General features: G+C 38.5%; 1 protein-coding gene across 1 annotated transcript; it reads left to right on the top strand.

The window, feature by feature from the left end:
* The first annotated feature begins 12,046 nt into the window (after positions 1-12,046).
* On the top strand, positions 12,047-13,333 carry LOC124717207 (longitudinals lacking protein, isoforms N/O/W/X/Y-like). The gene has a single exon (XM_047243986.1). The coding sequence runs from the start codon at positions 12,047-12,049 to the stop codon at positions 13,331-13,333; it is 1,287 nt and encodes a 428-aa protein (XP_047099942.1).
* The last annotated feature ends 10,206 nt before the right edge of the window (positions 13,334-23,539 follow it).

Below are 23,539 nucleotides of genomic sequence, written 5' to 3'. Positions count from 1 at the left end.
ATATGACTTTGGTGTAACTTGACACCTTCATAGACTGGAGTAGAGGCATTTGTAAGTACACAGTAAGTCAGTGCTTCACACCTCATTTGCCAGCTCACATTGACCTCAGTGTCATTAATTTTCATTAAGTTTGAACAATATAGCCAGTGATTACTGTTGCATTGTGCATTGTTATGTCTCATTTTGATGCCTGTGGTGCCTATCAATTCATCCAATTTCATTATGCAGTTTTTCATCTGTAATTTTTTTTTTTTTAAATATGGTGAATTCCAGGATTGTTCTAAGTTCAAATTAAACACTGATAGCAAAGTTGTGGTTGCTAACGAGAAGCTACACTATTATATAGGGAATTCAAGTAGTGCCTTAGTGATTTGAATTGAGGTCACCTTCTTGTAATTTTCAAGACATAACTGTGTGCTCTTTGTATAATAAGAAGTGTGTGTCGGGGTACTTAATGACTGATTTAACTCTTTTCCTTGTTTATGATCCATCCCATGTGAAATTTTGAAAGTGTATGTGAACTTGTTACATTTTTGTGTTGTCAAGGGAATAATAATGGCTGTTTTTCTGTGTACTGCTAATTGCTCTTTAAGTGAGTAAGGCATATTGTAACACGCTGGTATCAAAAACATTTTATGAATATGTCTTATTCCCACAGTGGGTACTTTTTTCGTGTACAATGAAACTATTTGTCTGTTGCAATTCTTTTTTTAGTCCCTCGCAAGACAGCACATATTTTTTTTTTTTTTTTTTGCTGTCGGAAATTGTTCGTACAGTGCAGTAGTGTAGAATTTTTACTTTTATTGTGAAAATATTTTAACAACTATTTTTTGTAAGAACTGAAATGTTGAGGCTGCAGAATGCACACCATAATACGTTTCCATACCTCACATAGTGTGCACGTTAACCGTGGTGTATGTTTATGTACGATTAAGCAGCAAAGTGCAATGTTTAAGTTGAAGCTGTGAATTTTTGTTGGCCTAAAAAGTTTAGTAATAATCTTATGACTATTCAGGCACAATGCAGCTTCTATTTGAGGCTAAATATTCATCATGTACTTTCCATTCTGCTTGTGATGACATTGTAGATGAGGGATATGTATATGGCTGCATACATTCTCCTCAATAGTTTTACCTGTAAAATGTAATAATTAAAAAAATCTGAGGTTTTCCTTATGTAACTGATAGAAAGAATAGTTTTAAGCATCCGTCCACGTTGGACATTCCATTTTCAAGCACAACATTCCAATGAGTGACTCAATGATCTTTATTGGGTGTGCAAGTTGTGCTTGCGCGCGCTCGTGTGTGTGTGTGTGTGTGTGTGTGTGTGTGTGTGTGTGTGTGTGTGTGTGTCTACTGCTGACAAAGGCCTTAATGGCCGAAAGCTATGATTGTGTGAGTCTTTTTATTGTGCCTGTCGCGACTCAGCATCTCCGCTGTATGGTGAGTAGCATCTTTCCTTCTCTCGTATTGTTACGTTCCATCCTGGATTTTTCAGTAAAACGAATGTTGGACTGGACTAATATGGGAGTGCTGTCTCAAATATGTGTGTAAAATCCACAAATTAAATTAATTTTGTTTGTGATGGGGAATGACTCAATGGTTTTGGTTGACACAGGGCATCACTCTAAGACCCTGATGAGTGCTATTTGTTTGGCCTAACTCCAGCTACACAATGCAAAAGTGAAATTGCAAATATCTGCTGAAACCCAGAGAAAATGTGCCTGATGACTCTTGAGAGATACATGTTGTATAAGTATACCACAATTCCAAAGTAGGATAATTATATATGTAAAAATTTGTAATAATACAAGAATTGTATAGATCAAACTTCATTTACCCACATTGTCTAGAAACTGTGAGTTCTGACAGACTTTCAGCATGATATGGTGTGGCTAAAAAAAGTGTTATCCGGGCAGTTCTTTCATTGTAGACTATACGATGTGCAATTGTGTCATATATACGTGTCATCTTGGAGGTAAAATGGAGGCTGGGTGCTGGATGTAATTGTATCTTGTACACAAATTGTTGGTGTGGGTTTGATATCTTGTGTCACTTTGGATGTCGTACAGTGCCACTGATACTTACCGGAGTGATGATACACAGAAACTGTTTGCTTCTTAATTACATTGCAGGAAAGAAGTGATGAAATTGCAAATGTACTGACTGCACGATAAATATTTACCGGTATTTTTGTAATTATGAATAAAAAAATCAAGGAAGTAAATGCAGTGATAACTGATTGGTACTATGTTTTGTGCCATTTTGCTTTGCAGCTGAAACATAATTATTTTATCTCAGTAAGACAATTCCATAATTAACTGATTACAACACATTCATGACACTGTAACATTTCTTATAAATGTTACCAAAGAAGTGTTCTTTCCCTACACAGATACTCATTTTCCTGTACTAAGACTGGCAAGTTACCATAAGGATACTGTCCATAACCTGAAGTTAATACAATGTTTTTGAATGTTATTGAGAATTTCATGTAATGTGTATGTAAATGTTGCTGTAAATGCAATTCGTTTGTGGAAATAAATATTCTGATGCAAGACTCTTTGTAACATTATGTTCCTTTCTTAATGAGTCCCAAGTTTAAGTAACTTATCGTGTCCACAAATCAGAACTATCACAAGTATTTTCCATAAAATGTAGGTTTTCAGCTGTGGAAAGGTCAATCTTTGACCTTCGAAGCTTACACGAAGGTACAGTCGAAGTTTAACTGTGTATAAGCCCTATGCTACCTGCAGCTGTCAACTTTTGTGGTTGTAATTATGTAAGCTTACAAGTAAGTCTTGTTGGCATCTGCAGTAATAATAATCTGAGAAACATTTAACAGATTTCTCATATACATTACTGGCAAGAGTGAAGCACCAAGAAGGGGAGATGGAAACAAAATGAAAATTCACAAGTCGAGAGGGAGTACGATGTCATTTCTGTGATCACAAAATCGAGTCACATTTAAAAAGAACTTTGCAGTATGAGGCCACTTACCTGTGTTACATTACGCATCTCCTGGCCTGGACACATGCACTGATGCAGTTCCATTCTATCCTCTCCTGTGGTGAGCTGGCTCGCAACTGTTGTAACTATTCCTCGATACTGCATACTGACTCTGGGGCGGAGTCGAATCCGAGCCGGTCCCGTACACGCTCTATCGGTGATGGATCTGGAGGCCTCGTCGGCCACATAAGTACGACATTACACAGATCGTTTGTAGAGACGTGTCCCACATGTGGTTGAGCATTATTCTGTTCAAAAATTGCACAGCACTTCCACGTGAGACGTAATGTGTGAAGATGCAGGATTTCTGTGACATACTGTTGAACTATCAAAATTACCTCAATCACCACCAGCCGTGACACCGAGTCACACCCGATGGCACGATACTAGTAGTAACATTGCTGTTCTTTTCCAAAATATTGGAATAATAGGACATCTTCCCTATGTCACCACCGCACTCATTGACAGTGGTCATCTGGGATAACGGAGAGCCGTGATTCGTTGCCGAACATTATGCGACACCATCAGTCGGCAGTCCTCGCTTCCTGGTCACGGCACTACTTCAAACGCAGCTACTTGTGGTGTAGTGTTAAGAGCGGGCTGTGCGTGGGACTGTAATTCCCTAGTCGAGCTGCTGCTAGTACCCAACCAGTAGTGCAGGGGTTGACACAGAATGTTCCGGGGAGACCATTACTTGTTCTTGGATGACACGTGCAGAGGTGAAGAGTTTACGATGTGCTCATTGCGTGATACGGTAATATTCCCTTGTGGATATTGTATGTTTGACTTGAATGTTGATAGTGGTCACTCAACATCTAGTGCTGTTTACATCCCTTATACCACCTACCGGGCTCGGTAACAACAGTGAATACAAATAACACTAAAGCAGTCTGATGACCGATCTACCTGTCACAGAAAATTGCCACTCTGACCAGTTTAGGCCTACATGCCTGCCAATAGAGTTCATATGCCTGAAGTTACTTTGACATCTGACAGTGTGTTTTGAGTGCTTCAATTTTTTTATCAGGTAATGTACAGCAACTGTATTTAGGGTAACAAATAAAATTGTGAAGACAGCCATCTAAGTATTTCTGCACAAGTCTTTTGCTACCAGAAAATTCATATTAATGGATATCCTCCATTGTACAAAAATTTCATATTTCAGGTTGCAAAGGAAATAACTCTGTTTGTGTTCCACTAATACGCGTTTATTACAAACCAACTTTCAGCTTATTCTATTATCTAATGATGACGTAATAAAATTAAAACTAGTTTGTACTAAACATACATTAGGGCAACAAAATAGCATGTTTACTTTTTAACCTTAAATACCAAAAATATATCTGCCAAACAAAGTTCAGTCCATAAAAGTGTATGTTTTCATTTTCTAATTAAACAGATCTGTCGATGTGACAAAAATTTAACACTGTACTGCACTTTGTGCCATTATTTTCTAGTAATAATTCCTAATTATTTACAAGTAATACATATGGCTGAGACCTGGGACAGAAATGAAATAGTATTGTTACTTTTGTGATATTATTTCATTTACATGCCACTGCAGCTAAATCTTGTGAAAAGCTGAAAATTTTTTGTATTGTTTGAAGACACACAGTAGATGTTAGAGTGAAGACACAACAAAATATCTTCAGGGCAAAGTGGCACATTGATGAGACAAGAGATTGTGGACATATAATGAAATGCACTTGCAGTGTATCTGCAAATTTGCACATCTGAATAATATTTTGAAATTGTTTTTACAATATTTCCTCTCCACATATGAAAGGAGGAAGAGGATAGCTTATAGAATAAACCATGCTACTAAAAAGAGAGAGAGAGAGAGAGAAAAACAGTAACTTGAAATAGTTTACTCAGCTTCAGTTGAACATTGAACTCCCCCCCCCCCCCCACCCTGCCTCTCCTTCCCTCTGTCCCCCACCCCCTCACACACACACACACACACACACACACACACACACACACACACACACACACACACACACACTCTCTACTCGTTCCTCAGACAATAAATACTACCACTTAGCAAAGCATGTAGTATTTGACAACAGTACATCAAATTATAAATAAATGTAATGAGCGGAAAATGATGAAAATCATGAAAATTTTCAATATCTTCCCGTGGTTTGGAATCTAGCAAAAATCTGAGACAGTTGCTTGGGACTGCAGGTAGTCTGGTTAATATTATGTTATTGTTAACCGAGGACCTAGAAACAATGGCCAGGCTCCATCCCCACTGCAGCTGCAGTGGCCCACAACCCCACGACGACTACTGCAGTCCACTGCACCCCTCCGCCGCCCCACACCGAACTCAGGGTTATTGTGTGGTTCGACCCCTGGTGGACCCTCCCCCCCCCCCCCCCCACCTCTCCCTCCCCAGGGAACATCTCACACCAGACGAGTGTAACCCCTATGTTTGCATGGTAGAGTAATGGTGGTGTACCCGTGCATGGAGAACTTGTTTGCGCAGCAATTGTCGACATAGTGTAGCTGATGCCGAACAAGGGGAACCAGCCTGTATTCGCCGAGGCAGATGGAAAACTGCCTAAAAACTATCCACAGACTGGCCAGTTCACCAGACCTTGACACAAATCCACCGGGCGGATTTGTGCCGGGGACCGACGCTCCTTCCCGTCCAGAAAGCCGTGCATTAGACCGCACAGCCAACTGGGCGGGCTAGTCTGGTTAATAATGTTTTGATATTAAATCTGGTTCGTAAGCAATGAGATGAGCTACAGTCACAACCAGAGAAGCAGTTGTGATTACAAAATTCTTCAGTCTTCACCACTATTGTTGCAGATTCGTAACCTGCTTGGTCTGATTTAGCTTGAAGGCATTGGCAGTGTTTCGAAATGATACAAAAGCAAGCAGTACACTAGCAATTCAGCAGCCTGAAGACATTAGTCTGTCACGTAATGTTTCATGGCTTTTAGAACAGTAGGACACTGTAACAAGGGAACCAGGCTCATAAGTAATAAAATAACTACATTTGCTTGTTACTCATCATCTGCTCCACTGTGACATATGCTCATTATCATCTTTGAAACATAGGACATGTTGTTTTAACATTTGCCTCATGGATTTATGTGAGTATAGGGTCAACTGAACCTACAGTAGTAAAAATTTGAAGTTGTTTACTCCTGAATACTTGTGCAGTGTTACGGGAAAAGAGTTGTTTGTTCAAATTTGTTTCTTGAACCTTGTGGCTCTCATTGTCCAGGACTGCTCAGTCTCTCTTACCCATGTTTTATTTTTTCAAACCCCCCCCCCCCCCTTCCCTGGGATGACATTTTCAAAAATGGTTGGGATTGGAGTGTCCTTTACATTGTATGTGCAAGCTCCTGTTGTGCTCTTATGGTCTTATAGCTCAGTTCTGGCTTCTTGTACAGGAAAATGAAAAATTTGCATTTAATGGGCTGCTGGTAACCCGGTTATTTGAGACTGGTATGAGATGGAGTTAAGTCAGCGCTGGATCAAACATGTATACAATATTAATCACAGTCGATGTGTTACTGACCAGTCTGAATGTGGTTTTTTTGCAGTTCTCCACATTTTTATGGGAAAATGATGGCACAACACATAAACTTTTAAAATAGATAGACTGATAGAAGAAAGTTCACAGACATATGCTATACACTGCATTGAAACTTCCTGACAGATTAAAGTTGTGTGGTGGACAACACTTGAACGTGGAAGCTTGCCTTTCACATGCAACATTTTTATCAGCTGAGCTATCTAGACACAATTCATAACCAGCTCCCACGGCTTCACTACTGCCAGTAAATCTCCCGTACTTTCCAAACTCTGACAGAAGTTCTCTTACCTTTCTGCACCTTGAGAAATAATAATGACAACAAAGTGTATTGTATGTATGTATTGAACTGGGGACCTAGAAATGACAGAGGGGCTTCATCCCCACCGTAGCCCTCAGTGGTACACAACCCCACAACAGGCTACAGCAGCCTACTCACCCCACCGCCGCCCCGTACTGAACACAGGGTTATTGTGTGGTTCGGCCCCCAGTGGAACCCCCCCCCCTTCCCCTCCCTCCCTCCCCCCAGGAATGTCTCATTCCAAATGAGTGTAACCCCAGTGTGTGCGTGGTAGAGTAATTATAGTGTATGCATACGTGGAGACAGTGTTTGCGCAGCAATCACCAACATAGTGTAACTGAGGCAGAATAAGGGGAACCAGCTCGCATTTGCCGAGGCAGATGGAAGATCGCCTTAAAAACCATCCACAGGCTGGCCGGCACACCGGACCTCGTCACTAATCCAATGGGTGGATTCGTGCCAGGGACCAGCACGCCTTCCCACTCGGGAAGCAGTGCATTAGACAGCAAAGCTATCTGGGCAGGCTACGAAGTGTATTAGATGGGGAAGGATTAGGAGGTAAAACGAGAGCTTTGCTGGTTAAATAATGTTAAACTGGTTGTGAGATACAGTGATTGGATGGGTAGCTAGAAAATGTGTTGCAGTTAAAGTGTCTGCAACCAGAATCACAAAGTACCACAAAAGTTCAGCACAACAGTGTAAAATTTTAACCGTGCTGCTCTATGTAAGCCACCTGAATATTTGAGATTGAGCATTTTATGGACTATGAGACAGAATGAACTTACTGTGATACCTGAATTACACAGACAAAACTAGGGCAGTGGAGAAGTAGATAGAGCATGTAGAAACTCTGTACTGAGTGTAGTCCATACAGCCTGCCAACTTGAGCATGGAACTGTAAGACTGATGACTTATGAAGCTACTGAGAACTTGCCCATCTTAATGACACTGACTGTTCGTTGGCAGCAGGCAAGTTTCCAATGACCGCAGTTGACTGTATTGCTACCCAATGTATTTCAGTAGTGACAGAGTTGCTGCATTGCTGCAGTGCCCTTTGCTGAAATCTGCATCAATGATATGCCAGTGGCAACCAAAAACTCCTTTGGTGAAGTCACTTTTGCTCTCCTGACTGATGCCGTCTGTATGCTACCAAAAAGGAAAAGATGTTTGTATCAGTGTGTACTTTCTAGATAAGCTTCATGTTTTCAATTTACTCTTCAGAAATGTTTGATGCATGGTATGCTAGACATAGGATATGTAGTTTATATATATATCCACTTTGGCCGAGTGAATCTTTAAATGATATTTTCAAATCCATTTTTCACAGACATGTAAAACAGTCAAACATCATCATAAACTTATGTAGGAATCATTGTATTGTAGTTATCCTAATTATTCCAGTCAAATGGTGTTCGAAACAGCCATTTTCATAACAGAATTGTGGTAGATCTTTTCTCAGGAGGTTTTTTTTTTTTGTGTTGCCGAATCCAAATTTCATGTCTGCTGTTGTGTAGCATCTCGGAATCACAAAGAAATTTGCAAAAAGTTTCAAAATTTTTGTACTTTTTTCAGTTTTACATTTGTATCTCCAAAACAATGATTTTTTCAAAAATTAAAATCTGATACAAAATTAAAGTAGACAAAATTTGCCACAAAAGTCACTAGTCAGGTTTGATTTTCTGATGAGTGGTATTGGTGCTAGAGCACACTGAAAAGCAGCGACTTTGTGGCCATTCTGTGGAAAGACGAAAATGCCCAGTCCCAACTCCAACAACATGAAAAATATGCATGTTATCAACAAAAACACCTACACTGCACAAAAATACATTAAATTTTCTATGAGAGACATCTGTAACATTCAATTGTCTCATGAGGACATAAGGGGAGAGGGAGCAAAGTGAAGAGTACAAAAAATGCTGTTTGTGTCCTCCCCCATGGCTACCTCTCATCAGTGTTACACTTTTGGTGTATTACACTCGAAAGTGCTTGTTTTGAATGAATTGATGGGGAAATATGTTTGCTGAAAACATTAACAAATTATATTTGCAACATATTAGGTACATGACACTGAACAGAAAGCTGAATGTGAAATCTGTCTCCAGTAATGTACATGTATCATGAAATGAGTGAGCGCCAAGCCCACAATTGGAACATTCCTTTGAGTAGGTTCTCCAACTGGAGAATAAAGAAGGCATACAAAAGACAGAGAAGCGAACTATCAATTTATGAAGAAATACCTGTATGGGAGTCTTGTGCACAAGTTTTAATTTATCTCTGTTTGGCTACTGAGGGCCCTGATAATGTTTCTTGGGGAGTAGAAAGTCCAGGTGAAGGTTCTTTGGGAATGGAAGGTCCAGCAAAGTATTAGGGGCTGTGGAAGGTCCACGCTGAATAATGAGCTGTTTCTGTTCTTCAACAGAATAAATTGTTATTGAATGATTAATCATATGATGTAGAAAAACTGATTAGTAAAGGCACATAATACTGGAAGATAATACTTCAATTAATACTTTCTGATGCCTCAGCTGCTTCAGACAGTAGTAATGAAAGAGGCTCTTCCAGGTTGTCTTTTCTTCTACATAAATATTGAAGTTGATGTTGGAGCACAACCCTTCACATTATTGACAGAGTTTTGTGCAGAACAGTCCTGCTTGCCTATACCCTCCCCGGACTTGGAAATCTATCATCATGGTGCCCAAGAAACATTACCTGGTCCCACAACAGCCAACCAGATGTGAATAAAAATTCTGTGCACCAGACATTAGTATAGGTATTTCTTCATACATCAAAAGTTCACTATACAGGTTCTCTGTCATTCAAATCCTTATTCTATCACTAAATGCCTTCTTTCTTTTCCAGATGGAGAACATACTCAAAAGGATGTTCCAATCCTGGATGTGAAATTCACTCATTTCATGACACATAACTACATTAAGATTTCACATTCAGCTTTCTGTTCAGTGTCATGTACCTAATGTGTTGCAAGTATAATTTGTTACTTTTTCAGCAAACATAATTTCCCATCAAGTTACTCAAAACAAGTTCTTTGGAACATAATACCTGAAGAGTGTGGCTCTGATGAGAGAGAGACATGTGGGAGGGTGCAGAAGGCATTTCTCATAATTTTCACTTTGCCCCCTTACACTCTTATGAGAAAATTTTTACACCCTTATAAGAAAATTGATTGTTGCAAACTGTCTCTTGTAGTAATTTAATAATCTTTCACATGGTGTAAGGGTTTTTGAAGATAACATGCATTTTTTTTAGTAGATGGGGTTGGGTTTGAGTGTTTTTGTCATTTTCGCAGAATGATCAGAAAATCACTGCTATTCAGTGCGCTGAAGTGCCAATCTACTCATCAGAAAATTGGACCTGACTAGTGTATTTTGTAAGAAGTTTTGTCTATTTTAATTTTGTACTGAACGTTTATTTTAGAAAAAATCATAGTTTTTGAGATATAAGCGAAGAACTGAAAAAAGTATGAAACTTTTGAAGCTTTTTTGCATCCTTCTGTTGTGAAGAAATTTGGATTCAACAAAAAAGAAATGTACAGATAGAACTGCTGAGGAAAAACATCTGCAATTTTGCTATGGGGAAACCACCATTAGACTGGGCTAAGTATGTATTGCTCTGCATTATGTTGTGAAGAGGTGTTAGATGTGTAACTCAGGGGGTTGCATATGGGTGGTGGAGTGCATTATAGGTGTAGAAGTAAAAAAAGGGGGGGGGGACCAACAAACATAAATATCCAAGGATGAATCAGTTACACACACACACACACACACACACACACACACACACACACACACACACACACACACATAGTGAGAGAGATAGAGAGATAGAGAGAGAGAGAGAGAGAGAGAGAGAGAGAGAGAGAGCTAATTTTTTACCCCAATGTACTAATCAAAGAGTTGGGGAGGTTTTCCTTGATTATCAGGTAACAATTTTAACCCTACACTCTACTCATTCCCAACCACCCCATCTACCTTCCTGAGGAAGGATCTCATACAGTCTCGAACATCATTGATGTATAATAGGAACAAAATTGGGCCCAGTACACTACCCTGAGGGACATCTATGTTTATATGGTTCTTATCTGACAATTGTCTATTCTATATGCAATTATTTAATTGCAAACCTGTCATTATGTAGAAGGATGTATATGGATTTTCTGCAAAATTAGGTGTTAATTGAGGCCTTTTAGAACATCAAAATAGTTTGCAAATTGTCAGTCACATATGATGTGCCCGTGTCTGCAGCCAGCTAGTCAGCACATCTGACTGCTGTGCGGAGGACATAGGTTTGTTTGCTGGTACTGTCAGGGATTTTTGCTTGGTGGGAAGGCTGGTCCACTCTGGCTCCTGGTGCCAGCTGAGCAGCTACTTGAATGAAAAGTGGTGACTCCAAGGTCTGTAAAACTGACGATGGTTGGACGAGAGGTGTGCTCACCCTGTGTGCCTCTGTACCTCATCCCAATGATGCGATATTGCAGAGGTGACACAATGGCTGATGAGCAGTTCACAGTCCACTCGGCCTGATCACGGAGTTAGTTTTTTTAAATTATTTTATTATTATAATAATTAGACTAAAGCTACCTGGAAGCTGAGAAACTTAAATGCCATCTCCCTATGGATGACGTTATTTAGCATTCATGTCTGCTTCTTCTGATTGTGTGATTGGTATGTCTTTTGTTGACTGTTCTTTGCTTATCTGTCTGTGCTGACAGCTTCATTGAAATGTGGTGCAAAAAATTGTGCTATGCCATGTTTAGCCTGTTTAAGGACTTTCTCTTCTATCAAATGAATTAAAATTTTTAAAACATTTACTTGCTTCTGATTTATTTTTATGTTTCCTTTGCATTATGGCAGCATGATTAACATATGATTGTTTGCACAATAGGTTGGCAAAATGAGAATTCCACCACCAAGCAACTGATTCTGCAGTCTCAAGAAGCTTGTCAGCCTTAGATTAAGTGCTAATGCAAGTGACAGTGCGTGGAAAATTGCTGGGCTGCAAAATGTCTGCCTAGTTAATCTCCGGACAACTCACCAGTGTTGCATTCTTTTGTTCAGAGGTGATTAAATGTTGTTGAAGAGAAATGATGAACTTTGACATTTGCTTTCACTGATTTGAGTTGTTGCACCATATCCTTGATTGTATTACACACACAGTATGGAACGAGACATGGATGTCCACCTGAGATGGAATAACCATCAGACTACACTATTATCTGTCTTCAGCTCCCTTCTAGATAATGGGGATCTGGTAGATTGCACAATAAGTGCTGAAGGTCAATATTTCAAAGCACATAGGGTGATTCTCTCAGCCTGCAGTCCATATTTTGAATTAATATTCAGCCAACATCATGAGAAGCATCCAGTTGTTATACTGCCAGATGTAAAGTTTCAAATTTTGAAGGCTCTGATGGAGTATATGTACTCTGGAGAAGTGAAGGTCCCACAGAATAAGCTCTGTACCATCCTTAAACTTGCCGAGACTCTACAGATTAAGGGCCTGTCATTTGCTGGTGATGGAGAAATGAAAAACAAACTTGGGCATAGGAGAAGGAATGAGTCTACCATTCTCCATGAACAACACGGTTTTGGTAAACATCTGTGTGAACCCAGACACGGTTCTCAAGTTGAGCAGAAAGGAGATGTTTCCTCACCACACACCTTAGGAAAGGAATGCTCTGAAGACATTGATTCCCATCTGCCGGCTGCTCAGGAAAGTGAGACTGATAGTTCCACTTATGTCTCCCACGAAAAACCAGTTGATGAGCCAGCAATGTCCCAAGACGTTAGTGATACTGAGGCCTTCAATGTGTTTGAGTGTTCATCTCTCACAAAAATACTCACTAAATCAAACACCCGTGTGTCTGGGATATTATTAAACCCAGTTTCCAGTAGTTTAGATTCCAATGAATCGCCAGGAACATCCAGAGAGAATATTGGAGAACAGCGAATGGTAAGTGAAAATGTGCTTCCAACACACACAACTGGCAAAGAACTGAGAATGTCAGAACCTCTAGGTATGTTTGTTGAAAGACCAGTTGTGGACCTTCTGCCAGAAATAAAGCAGGAGGATCCAGATGGTGACAGTATAGAGGAGATAATCCTAGATGATGACATCAGTGAAAGTGACGATCGCAGTCACGATGGTGGTGACGACAACCACAGTATTGTCAGAGAATTACTGAGAGAGATACCAGAAGACTCCTTTAGTGATCAAGGTTTCTGCAGTCTAGAACAACACAGGGACACATGCTTTGTAGAACCAGCATCAATCTTACCTATTCGATTTAGATGTGATGCGTGCGGGAGGTCATATCGGTATCACAGAGGTTTGTCGAGGCACTTGAAGTACGAGTGTGGGAAAGAACCACAGTTCAGGTGTCCTCATTGTCCTGCGAGATATACTCAGAAGCACCATTTAAGAACACACATGGTGAGGAATCATTTATCTTACTAGGTTTAAACTGTTATGAATAGAAAACTTGCACAAATCCCTTTAGGTAATCAAAAGGTGCATTAGTCATTGAGCTGTATTACTCTTGTTTGATATTACAGATGGTGTTCGAGCAGTCGGCTGAGTGTAAAGTCACTGAATGAAAGTAACTAGTTTCCACAGTAGATCTACTTCATTTTACATGAATATAATCATGAGTTTTGTATGTTGTTAGCTTGAGCTTAATGTGAGTTGTGTGTAAGTCATTAGTCTATTGGAGGTTCATTTAATCTGCACTGGTTGGTAGCTGTTTCAGAGGAGCTTCAGTCTTAAAGCTTATTCATTGATTTAACTTATCTCAACACCATCTACACTTGCAGTTGCAGAAAAATTCTGCACAAATTGCAGAAAGCTGGTTTTACTTTTTTTTCAGCCAGTGTGCTGTAAACTCAATATTACATCTATAAATGGTCCGAGGATAAGCAGAAAGGATTTACTTGGAAAATTTAGAAGGTGGAGAGTTTAAAAACTAGCAGTCTGTTGTGTGATTTGGCACATGTGAGGAAAGAAGAAATTTTAAAGGCAGTACCTGTTGATATGGTTCCAAGTAGCTGCTGATTCAGGGTGAAGCATTGTGGAGACAGTACTGAGATAGTATCATCCACTGGCATTGACTTGTCTGCTCTGACACTTGATTATTGGCCTTCTAGTGATGGCATAATGCTGCTTTCAGTCCTGAGTAGCCTTCCAACCAACTTGCAAATGAAGATGAGCGACAAAGCAAATTACAAGTTTGCAAGTGGTGCATCTATAATCACAAAATTAATTTGAGATGTGAAATTTGTTTTTGTGGTCTTGTAACTATTTGAAATGGTATAGGTTGGTACACAATTATACTGTGTATCTGCATAATATTTGTCAACACTTGTGATGGCAGCATGGAGCAACAACTGATTGTCAGAATATAGTATGTAGTACACAGTATTACATGCTCAGTAACATTCATTGCTAACTGAAACTTGAAAATTGGTGCTTGACATTCCAAACTTGTCATTTAATAAATTTTATTTTGCAAGTGAAACTGTTTACTACATAGTACAGTAACTGTTGCTTGGATGCAGTTTGTGAGTATTAGCATCTGTCATCAGTATTTCTCAGGTCAAATGCTTTATGTACTTAGAAAAATTATTCTGAATTTTGATTTATGATTCACAGTTATATATTAACCTGTCAGACTTTCTAAATAATGTATTAATGTTGCCTGTAACAAATAAGAACTCATATTTAGGAATGACATTTTTTCGGCATGTTACATACTTTACTACACTCAGTTTTACTGTAGTTGTCATGTTTGCATAATCTGCAAGAACAGGACTGCTCACAAGAATAGATAAATACAATACAACAGATTTGGAGCTGTAAATGCATTGTAACTTGCATTATGGAACTCTGTAACTGCCAATTGACTCAATGGAATGGCTACTGAATGCTGAATCTCTGTCAGTTACCCCTGTTGGAGTCCAATATGCTTCAAGCATAAATACCCTGGCTGCATAGACAATAAACTTTTCACTGCTTGCTGGACAGACCTCTGGCTGTGGTGCTTGTGAGGGGCATCATTAGTACCCTGGCTGCACAGAATTGTCCATGTGTAACAGGTTGTAAGACTGAGCTCTGACGCTGCCTGTTGCAATGACGAGGAGATCAACCTGTTTAAATTAAAATGGCAAGGGTAAAAGCACTCCAATAAAAATGGAGTGGTGGGTTGTGAGTTATGCCCAGATAGCTCAGGTGACTTATCCGCAAATGACAAATGTCCAAAGTTTGAGTCCCAGTATGGTACACAGTTTGGATCTGCCAGGAAGTTTCAAATTGGCGCCTGATCTGCTGCAGAATAAAAATACTTTCCGGAAAAATGGGACAGGTGTCATCATCTTGAAGTTGTTTTAATAATGGCAGTGCTCCTGTTCCTGTTGGAGATAGTATGAACTTGCCTTCCACTTATTTTTGAACTGACTAAAACCTTGTTAGTTTGAGGGAACCTACAGTTTAATGTAGACTCTGAACCACAGTGTAACTCAGTGTTTTTCACATTACCAAATAATTGCCAGAGGTGAAAGAACCGAGATGTGACAGAATAAAAGCTAGTGTAACAATGAAAACAATGAATTATTGACAAAATTATTTAATTGGATAGATGAAAAATCTACTCACCAAGTGGCAGCAGAACACGCACATAAAAGACAGCCGTAATTGGCAATTACAATCGTCTGCTCATGGAAACCTGTACTCTTTGTGTTTATAAGTCTTTTTTTATTTTTATTTTAATCTCATCCTACTAAAATTTAACAATGTTCAGCATGGTACTACAATTTACATTAACAATAAAACTTTGTAACGGATTTATTTGAATAGCTACATTCCATGTCATCCATCCCTGATATAGCACAAAATCATCATCATTTTCCAGTTTCAGTTCACCACATGAGAATTACAAGTGCTGTGCATCTCATCCTGTTGCCACACACTATTCCTCATGGATTTCCTTTCAGATCCGGCTGACTGCATCCACAGCATAATTTTAATGTCGTTGTCCTTAACAGCTTCCCAGTTTCTGTCTATGGCTCATGTGGTCTTCTAGTTTTACAGTTGAGGTTAAATTTCTTTCCACATGTTCACTTTTCTCTCTTTCTAGCAAAAGTATGATGCCTAAAACAAGTGCAGTCAGTGTCAGTAATGAACAGAAAAGTTGTAAACATGCACAAGATTTTGCACATGGGAAGCTGTACCAAATATTAAACGTAATTTTGGAGGGCTGGTGACATTATGTGATGAGAAATATCTCAATGTATGGTAGAATAAAACACACAACTAAGGTTTATGGCAGAAGTACATGTTGTTAAACATTTGTCAATAAGTGGAACATGAACTGTTCAATGAAATGTCAGTACTGGGTTTCACAGAAACACTTCAGTCATTAACAAACAATTTTTATTATTCAAACACCAGTTTCTCTCTGTAGCAAAAATTAAAATTGGGACATTGTTATCATGGACTCCACATAATTCTGACATAGTTCACCTTAATTATGATTATCCTGAGTTACCTTTATGTGTGCATTTTTGTTTTTTTTCTGTTGGACCACTACATCCGTGACACTCAGTCATGGGTCATTATGTACTCATTATTTCAGACAAAATGCCATAAATATTAATGAAACAAGGGCTATCTGTCATGTTCTGCCAAACTCACAGTTGCTATATTCACCACAGAAAATCCCATTCCAACATGCTTATTAGAATTTTACATTTGTTCACATTCTCCAGCTTTAACTGACAGTAGAACTACACTATCCGAGAATCCCAGGAACTCAACAAGTGAATTCTGTATTCTAAAATCCATCAAGTTGTTCATTATTCTGACTGTGCAGGTCCATTAGTTCGCTGATTTTTTAATGTTTGACATTTTAACCATTCTTGCACAATTTAGGGGTATTCATTGCTTCTTCAGGAGATGACATTAAATTCCTGAGTCTTTCTTCCTCAGATTTGCCTTGAAAGAGTGACAATAGCAGTCCCTGAATGCAATGTAATGGTCTGGTCACACAAGCTTAAATTGAAGATATCAATATAATTTTCATTCAAGTGCTTTGTGAATGGAATTTTTTTGGCAAAGTCATTCCATCACTAAAGCAGTGAATGTTGCTTCCTAATAATTCACAGCATTTTCTGATTTCATTAGAATTCACATCCCCTCTTTGAAACTCAGAAAATGTATGTGGAAGTGACACTTTCCATCATAATGATTTCATATAAACTGTTCTCAGTATTCTTTCCACATCGCATTATGGGAAAATCCTGAGAATTCGACAGTGCTCTCCATTACTTTCATCATTACGAATTTTAATTTCTGTAACTGCTGCTGTGGTGGCTTTGTATAACAACATTCAGCTTGTGATTGGTCAGCTTAGATAATTGTGACACCACATTATTATAGATTGTGTCAGTGTCTGCAATGGAGGGACACAAAAGCATCATTTCACCTACTGGAAAATAACAAAGAGTTGTTTATGTTCCAATGAGAGCAATGGTGCTCCTAGAGCTTTTCTGTCATAGACATCAACATGATCTCTGGCTAAATGACACCACAGTGACATAGGCCTAACAGTCAGTGGCCATGTATTGCTTGTAAAAAGATACCGCAGCCGCAGTAGCATTTGTGGCAGTCAGTGAGTCATGACAGAAATGATGGAGGGAACTGAAAGCTTGATTTTTTCCCCTAATTTTATGTGACAAGGAAACTTACAAGATTTTATGCAGCAACATAAATGCACAATAGAACAACAGAAAATTTATTACAGAAAGTAAACAAAATTAAAATGACAAAAAATATTGAGCATATCCAATGTAATGACTGCTTGATTAGGGAATCACAAGATCTATCATATTATCATAGGAAGCAAATTACCATAAGCAATGTGACAAGGGCAACTGAAGAAAACATTTATAGAGTGCTACAGATAGAATGAAGTACCAGTAACTAAATGCTGTTCCTAGAGACACTGACAAAGGCAACACCGTAGTAGATATAAAAGTAAAAGAACACACTGAAAAATTAAACAACAGAATTCCTGCAATATGACAGAGGGTAAAGCAAAAACTAACAATTGTATCTTGCATAAAATGGAATCTTAAAAACCCAAGCTTATAAGAAATACACACTACAAAGACTTTCTTGATGATGCCCCACTGCATCTTGGAGTCAATGTAAAGATGATTATCTGCATCTTGTCACTGAAGGCAAATTAATGGCCTCCCAGCTGTACTTTAAGTTGACCAAGCAAAGATAAAATTAGAAGACTTGTGTCATGGAGTCAACCAAAAGGAAAATGTTGTTGATTAACTTTCCACACCTCTCTTCTTCACAGCTGAGTGCAAAGCCCACAGTGTTTTGCTGTAATAGTTGTCATTTAATGAACAGCTGTTTGATATAAACTTGATATTGGCCATGACATTAAGTTGTCCTCATGCAGGTTGTGGACACTAGCATGGATGTAATAAGAATGGGTTTTTGACATCACAACATAAAATTTCACATTACAAAGCATTCCTGCAGATGGGAAGAATGTATTAACTCCTGTCAGATTTTGGGAACATTTTACCAAATGTGAGATCATCTACAATGTCAGAGACTTTAAGCTTACAGCTTACTAAAGGTAAAACGTCATGTAGGTTATAAGAAAAAGGTGGTTTTGGTAGAATTTGTTATAATAAAACATCAAAATTAGCATGTCGGTGGTGAACACTGTTAGAGCATTTATGAGAGCAAAGGTATAGGATGTATATGAACCTCAACCAACATCCGTGTGCATTTCTGTTGATCATTTAAAAGTTACAACTTACTTTGAAACCATTTAGAAATCCAAAGTTTAGTAACATATGTGTTACCTCAGTATGTAGCAATCTGGCAGCATACTCCTTTCTCTGTGTGGTGAACTATGTTGAATGCTCAGTTAGACATTAAATTTAAATGTGTCACAAGTGTTCAAAACTTGCTTGTTCAAAGAAATCATCATTAATGTTGTGTAGGGCAGGAAATGGAATATTTTTACAGCTCTGTTTTTGTGTTAAGCATCTGTGAATCCATTAAGACCTCTGTGAGATTCATCTGGATTTTAAGAATCGCTAATTAAGTTAAAACATCAATCTTTCACATGTCTATTTTTGGAAGCATTTATGTGATTTTTCCTTAAGTGATAGCAAGGGCAGTTCATAATAAAGTCAGATCCCAGGGTACAAAGAAATAAGCATATTTATTGGTACACATGTAAATGAACAGTTCTCAGATCTGACATCAAATAGGAATATAATAGCACTTTTGATGTCTACATCAACATCAAAACTCCACGGGCCAGCCAACAGTGTGTGTGGAGGGCATTTCTGGCACCACTAACAGATGCCTGCTCCCCTATTCCATTTGCAAATGGTGTGTGGGAAGAATAATTGTTGGTAAGCCTCTGTGCCGGCTCAAATTTCTAAAATTTTCTCGTCATGGCTATTTCACAAGATGTATGTGGAAGGTAGTAATATGTTTCCGACACTGCCCAGAAAGTACTCTCAAAAAGTTTCAGTAGTAAACCTCTCCCTGCTGCACAATGCCTCTCTTATGGTATATGGCACTGGAGTTTACTGAGCATTCCTATAGTGCTCTCAAACTGACCAAACGATCCTGTGACAAAATGCACTGGTCTTTTTGGATCTTTTCTGTCTCTTCTACTTACCTGGTAAGGACCCCAGAATGATGAACAATATTCAAGAATCAGTCAAACAAATGCCTTGTAAGCCATTTCTTTCATAGATGAGTTACATTTCCTTAAGGTTCTTCCTACGAATTTCAGTCTGGCATCTGCTCTTCCTACTATTTGTTTTATGTGGTCATTCCACTTAAAGTGGCTCCGGATGGTTACTCCTAAACTTAGAAATCAACAGAATGTTCATCTTGTCGGGAAACGTGTTTGTTAGTTACATTATGAAGCGCAGCCAGTTTATGTGAGAAGGATTTGGAATTTCTGGTATATGCTGGACCTGAAATTTTGATCTTCTCAAATTAAGTGAACACCTGAGCAACACTTGAGAAACTTAAGGAAAAGCCTATTTCAATGAAATCTTAATATGTTTCACAAATCAGACTCTTGTCCATTTTAAGAAGTTAGTATTAATGTTAAAATGGTTTGATATTTCTTCTTAGAAACTACAAAATATACTGAAGTCTGAAAATGGACATGGAAGCAAAAATTCATTTCTATAGGTGCTTAACTTTCATAATTAATGCCATTTCATGCTAAATGACTATTTATGAGACTTGAAGTCTTAAGTGTCATTGGCCTGCCGTTGCTTGGGTTAGCACTGGAGTAGAGGCGTTTATAAGTGTACAGTAAGTCTGTGTTGCATATCTCATTTGCCAGCTGGTATTGACCTCAAAGGCATTGTTTTCAGTGGGTCAGAACAGTACTGATCTTTGAGCACTGTTATGTCTTATTTTCGAGAGGTAACCATAGGCTCTTTGTCTATTAAGTACATGATGTGATGCTTAATTCCAGACAAATTTCAATTTGAATTTTCCTTCATATCGTAGTTCTGATGGAGGTCATGACTGGTATTCTTGAAAGCCGTAGGCATCTAGTAAGCAGTCACAACCTCAAAATGCCCGATATGTTACTGACAAGTGTAGAGAACAGTCAAAGAGCACTGGGCATTCGCCCACTGAAATAGTTCGATCCTTAGGGTACCCGAACTCAGCTGTGTATGTCTGGCTAAGTATAATACTGCGGAAAAGTCTGGGGAAGGTTACAGTAACCCAGTGAGGAAACCTCATTCTAGAAAATGAATTTCACGAACTGCGGCAGTCATCAAAAAGGCTCAAGTGCTGATTTCAGAGGACCCGGCGAAATTGCTGAGGAAACTGGCGTCGGTACTGAATGTCAGTGAGCGAAAAAAATGTCGAATGGCAGAGGAGGACCTCATTTTATTTATTTATTTATTTATTTATTGTTCTGTGGGACCAAATTAAGGAGAAGTCTCCATGGTCATGGAACAAGTCAATTCATGAAATTATAACACAATAGTAGAAACAGATAAAATGAAATACGAGAAACGTATTCAGGTGACAATTCGTAAGTTTAAATAAAGAAAATCAACAATGTAACACTGGAATTTGCTTAATTTTTCAGCTCTTCCAGGAGCTCCTCAACAGAATAGAAGGAGTGAGCCATGAGGAAACTCTTCAGTTTAGATTTAAAAGCGTTTGGGCTACTGTTAAGATTTTTGAGTTCTTGTGGTAGCTTATTGAAAATTGATGCAGCAGAATAGTGCACTCCTTTCTGCACAAGAGTCAAGGAAGTGCATTCCACATGCAGATTTGATTTCTGCCTAGTATTAACTGAGTGAAAGCTGCTAACTCTTGGGAATAAGCTAATATTGCTAACAACAAACGATGTTAAAGAAAATATATACTGTGAGGGCAATGTCAGAATTCCCAGACTATTGAATAGGGGTCAACAAGAGATTCTCGAACTTACAACACATATAGCTCGAACAGCCCGTTTTTGAGCCAAAAATACCCTTTTTGAATCAGAAGAATTACCCCAAAAAATAATAGCATATGACATAAGCGTATGAAAATATGCAAAGTAGACTACTTTTTGTGTTGAACTGTCACTTATTTAAGATACTGTTCTAATGGTAAATAAAGCAGCATTTAGTTTCTGAACAAGATCTTGAATGTGGGCTTTCCACAACAGCTTGCTATCTATCCGAATGCCTAGGAACTTTAACTGTTCCGTCTCGCTTATAATATGCCCATTCTGTCTGATCCAAATATCAAGTTCTTGTTGAATTGTGAGTTAGAAACTGTAAAAACTTAGTCTTACTGTGATTTAGCATCAAATTATTTTCCACAAGTCATGAACTTATTTCATGAACTACATTATTTGATAATGTTTCAATATTACACACAAGATCCTTCACTACCAAGCTGGTGTCATCAGCAAACAGAAATATTTTTGAATCACCTGATAATATTAGAAGGAATATCATTTATATGAATAAGAAACAGCAGCGGCCCCAGCACCGACCCTTGGGGAACGCCCCACTTAACAGTGCCCCATTGGGACTGAACATCACTACCACTCTCAATATTGGGTAGAATTACCTTCTGCTTTCTGTTCTTAAAGTAAGAGGCGAACCACTTGTAAGCTACTCCCCTTACTCCATAATGGTCCAACTTCTGCAGTAATATTTTGTGGTTAACACAGTCAAAAGCTTTCGTTAAATCAAAGAAAACACCTAGCGCTCTCAACCTTTTATTTAATCCATCCAAAACCTCACAGAGAAAAGAGAATATAGCATTTTCATTTGTTAAACCATTTCTAAAACCAAACTGTACATTTGACAGCAAATTATGTGAATTTAAATGCTCCAGTAACCTTGTATATACAACCTTCTCGATAAGTTTAGCAAACACTGATGGCATAGAAATAGGTCTAAAATTGTCAAGATTATCCCTGTCTCCCTTTTTATCAAGTGGCTTCACTACCGAGTACTTTAATCAGTCAGGAAACCGACCACTCCTAAAGGAAAAGTTACAGATATGGCTAAGTACTGGGCTAACATACATAGAACAATACTTCAGTATTCTGCTAGATACCCCGTCATATCCATGAGAGTTTTTGGTCTTTAGTGATTTAATTATTAACTCAATCTTCCTCTTGTCAGTTCATGGAGGAGCATTTCAGGTAACAGTTTCAGAACACTTTTTTCTACGAGCGCTATATGATTCCCTGTTGGGACTAGGTTTCTATTTAGTTCACCTGCTATATTCAGAAAGTGATTATTAACTACTGTACATATATGCGACTTATCAGTAACACGGACATTCCCACTACGCACTGATTCTATATCTTCGACCTGTCTCTGCAGACCAGCCACTTCCTTTACGACTGACCATATGGTTTTAATTTTATCCTGAGACTTAGCTATTCTATCTTCATACCACATACTTTTTGCCTACCTAATAACTTTTTTAAGCACCTTACAATACTGTTTGTAATGGGCTGCTGCATTTAGATTTTGACTGTTTCTAACATTTTGATATAATTGCCACTTTGTTCTACAGGATATTCTTATCCCTCTAGTCAGCCACGCAGGCTGCCTGTTTGTGCTAGTACCCTGTTTTGAATGTTCTAATGGAAAGCAACTTTCAAAGAGCACGAGAAAAGTTTTGAGGAAAGCATTATATTTATTGTCTACTGTATCAGCACTATAAACATCTTGCCACTCTTGTTCCTTGATAAGGTTTGGTCTCTACAGCAATTGGATCAGCTTTCCTAAAAAGTTAATAACTGTATTTAACATGTGTTGCAGCACAAAAATCTTTTAGAGTTACAAACTGTGCATCATGATCTGAAAGGCCATTCACTTTTTTGCTAACAGAATGCCCTTCTAGTAATGAGGAATGAACAAAAATGTTGTCTATGGTTGTTCTACTGTTCCCTTGCACTGTCATTGGAAAGAATACGGTTTGCATAAGATTATATGAATTAAGGAGGTCTACCAGCATCCTCTTCCTTGCACAATCACTTGTACAATTAATATTGAAGTCACCACATATAACTAACTTTTTGTATTTCCTATAAAGTGAACCAAGAACCTCCTCTGGCTTTAGCAAAAACGT

This window comes from Schistocerca piceifrons, chromosome 9 (assembly GCF_021461385.2).
Source record: "Schistocerca piceifrons isolate TAMUIC-IGC-003096 chromosome 9, iqSchPice1.1, whole genome shotgun sequence".
NCBI classification, from domain to species: domain Eukaryota; kingdom Metazoa; phylum Arthropoda; class Insecta; order Orthoptera; family Acrididae; genus Schistocerca; species Schistocerca piceifrons.
Note: the sequence above shows the minus strand (reverse complement) of the source record. Positions and strands in the feature narration are given on the sequence as shown.